Here is a 2,733-nt window from a genome sequence, read left to right on the forward strand (position 1 = left end):
TATTACTGTGATATAAACAAACTTGGTTCCTTCGAGAAACTACTCTGCATGTAGCTTTTGCTTTGGCTTAGCCAGAGTAAAGATTCCTTGAAGTTCTTTTGGCATAATCTTCCATACAGTCCATGAGCACATGTAGCTACAGAATAGACTGAACAAGGTATGTGTGAAGTCACTAACTGTAATGTGATACAGCTGAACCAAGAATGTTTCTCAAAACTTGCCATAGTCTAGCATTATTCTCATTTCTAGTGTTTCCAATGTGATTTTAGCAAACTTTTATTATATTTTTAAATTAAATTTTGCTTACATCTTTGCTCTAGAAACTATAAATCACAGACTTGTCTTTATATGCAGAATTGGATTTAAAAGAATGTGCTAGATAATGAAATCCTTGAAGATTCAATTTTATTCTTGCCCTTAATGTTACTGGAGATAAGGGCATCCCTTCTCTCTCATTAGTTGGTCAAGTACCACTTTAAAACATCTGGTTATTGAACTTGCTACTTTTTTGAGTAGGCTATTGCAGAATGGCAGTGCTTTGCTTTAAACCCCCTGCTCAGCCACGGCCAAATGTATTGTTGGCTAGTTCTTACCTGTTTCTTGCTTTGCTAGTGCCATGCTTCATCTTAAATACATCATGTTTAACCCCCTGGAATTTCTCAGAGGGAGCACACCTTTTTATCTACTTCTTTTGAATGCTAAATAGTATACTCGCATAATTTCTTATGCGATAATTTTCTTTCATTTTCATGTATCACACCGGTGTTAATAGTTCCTCAATTGTACTTCGGAGTACTAGCTTGAATTCGGGTTACAGTTAGTACCGTATTGAGTGTGAGAACCAAGTGAAATCTGTCAGACGTGGATATTACAACCTGTTTATTTGTTATATGTCTCTGTCATTTTGTGTATTACGATCTGCTCTCTCCAGATAGTCAGTGCTTCCATTGTCTTTTCCTCACAGCCGGTTGCTGAACCAATTCCAATTTGCAGTTTCTGCCTTGGTACAAAAGAGCAAAATCGGGAGAAGAAACCTGAAGAGCTCATCTCTTGTGCTGACTGTGGCAACAGTGGTAGGTGACCATTTACAGGGCTACTGGTACTAATCCATTCCCTAGAAACAGAACAGCTTGATAACATGCCTGATACTGCTGCCCCATGCACATGGAGAGTCTGCGCCCAAAGAGAACCTTGGCACTAAAGCAGAGAAGTCTGAGGTAGTGACTGCTGCTGACCCAGATGTGAGGAATATGCATCTCTGGCAGTTAGTTCAGATAAATCTTATGCTCCCAGAGGGGAGACAGTTAAGTTAACCTACCACAAATAGTTCCTTAGGTTCCTGGACATTTCTTTAAAAATGCAGTAATGAAGATCAGTTTTATCATGTTTCTTGATTCAGTTATTGTTCTGGTGTAACCCCAGCCAGCAGCCAAGAGCCACCCAACTGCTCACACTCCCTCCTCCCCACTTCCCCCCTCAACCCAGAGGGATGGGGAGGAGAAAATAAAATAAAATGTGTAGGTTGAGATAAGAACAGTTAATAATAAAGAGCAGAATGAGATAAAATGCTAATGGATAATAAAAAGAAAGTGAAAGCAAAAAAAACCAACAAAACCAAACCAGGGATGCACAATCCAATTGGTCACCACCTGTGGACTGACACCACCCGGTCCCTCCTGCTGTATCGGCTCCCCCTCCTGTTTATATACTGGGCATGAGGTTCTCTGGTGAGGAATACCCCTTTGGCTGGTTCAGGTCATGTGTCCTGACTATGCTCCCTCCCAGTTTCTCTTGTGTACCTTCTCACTGGCAGAGCATGAGGCACAAGAAAGAAAGTGTCCTTGGTTTAAGAGAAACACAACTTGGCAGAAACCAAAACATCAGTGTGCTATCAGCAGTGTTCTCACTCTGAATCCAAACACTGCACTGTACCAGCTACTGAGAAGAAAAAATTAACTCCATCCCGACTGAAACCAGCAGAGTTATGAAGAATTATCTTTGTGTTCTTTTGTATGTGAGCCTGCCACTTGCTCTCTGGGGCATTGGTTTTGTGTTGTAAGTAGGTAAGAATAGAAGCACCTAAAAATAGGAGTATCTGGATAATCAAAATTCTGTATGGAAATACCTTATTGATGTATGGAAATAACTAATTGATAAAGTAATCTTTCAGTGAGCTGTCTGTGCCCATTAACAGCAGTGGAATGGTTTTACTGGTACGTTTTTTTTCTTTTTCTGTAGGTCATCCGTCCTGTTTGAAATTCTCTCCAGAGTTGACAGTTCGAGTGAAAGCCTTGCGATGGCAGTGCATTGAGTGCAAAACATGCAGTTCCTGTCGAGATCAGGGGAAAAATGCTGTGAGTATAGTGGAGTTATGGACTGAAGGAAGAAGATACCAGTCTTGTGGATGTTCTATTAAGCTAAAAACTAATTCTAGTGGCAAATACTTGCAGCTCTTATTTTAGTCTGCTAGTCTTTCTGAGACCTTGATATGTCTGTAGTTGAAAACTATGTGCCTGTTCTCTGAGATGGTGACAAATTAATGGAGGTCTTGATGCTGATGCACATCAAAGAGAGATGAACTTTATCTGTCTTCAACAGGATAACATGCTGTTTTGTGATTCCTGTGACCGTGGCTTTCACATGGAATGCTGTGATCCTCCTCTTACCAGGATGCCAAAAGGTGAGGACTCTGTGATGAAAAGAGTAATCTAAGGTGGTGTGGAAGACATCAGC

General features: G+C 40.6%; 1 protein-coding gene across 1 annotated transcript in view; it reads left to right on the top strand.

Moving 5' to 3' along the window:
- Positions 1 to 931: 931 nt before the first annotated feature.
- LOC103808342 (histone acetyltransferase KAT6A-like) overlaps positions 932 to 2,733 on the top strand; it is a gene marked incomplete at both ends in the record, with an annotated part of 2,631 nt that continues 829 nt past the window's right edge. The window contains 3 exons of the mRNA XM_009081122.1: positions 932 to 1,073; positions 2,239 to 2,354; positions 2,599 to 2,680. Of these exons, the coding sequence (XP_009079370.1) occupies positions 932 to 1,073; positions 2,239 to 2,354; positions 2,599 to 2,680 (340 nt within the window). The remainder of the gene's footprint in view (positions 1,074 to 2,238; positions 2,355 to 2,598; positions 2,681 to 2,733) is intronic.

This window comes from Acanthisitta chloris, unplaced genomic scaffold, assembly GCF_000695815.1.
Source record: "Acanthisitta chloris isolate BGI_N310 unplaced genomic scaffold, ASM69581v1 scaffold9118, whole genome shotgun sequence".
NCBI classification, from domain to species: Eukaryota; Metazoa; Chordata; class Aves; order Passeriformes; family Acanthisittidae; genus Acanthisitta; species Acanthisitta chloris.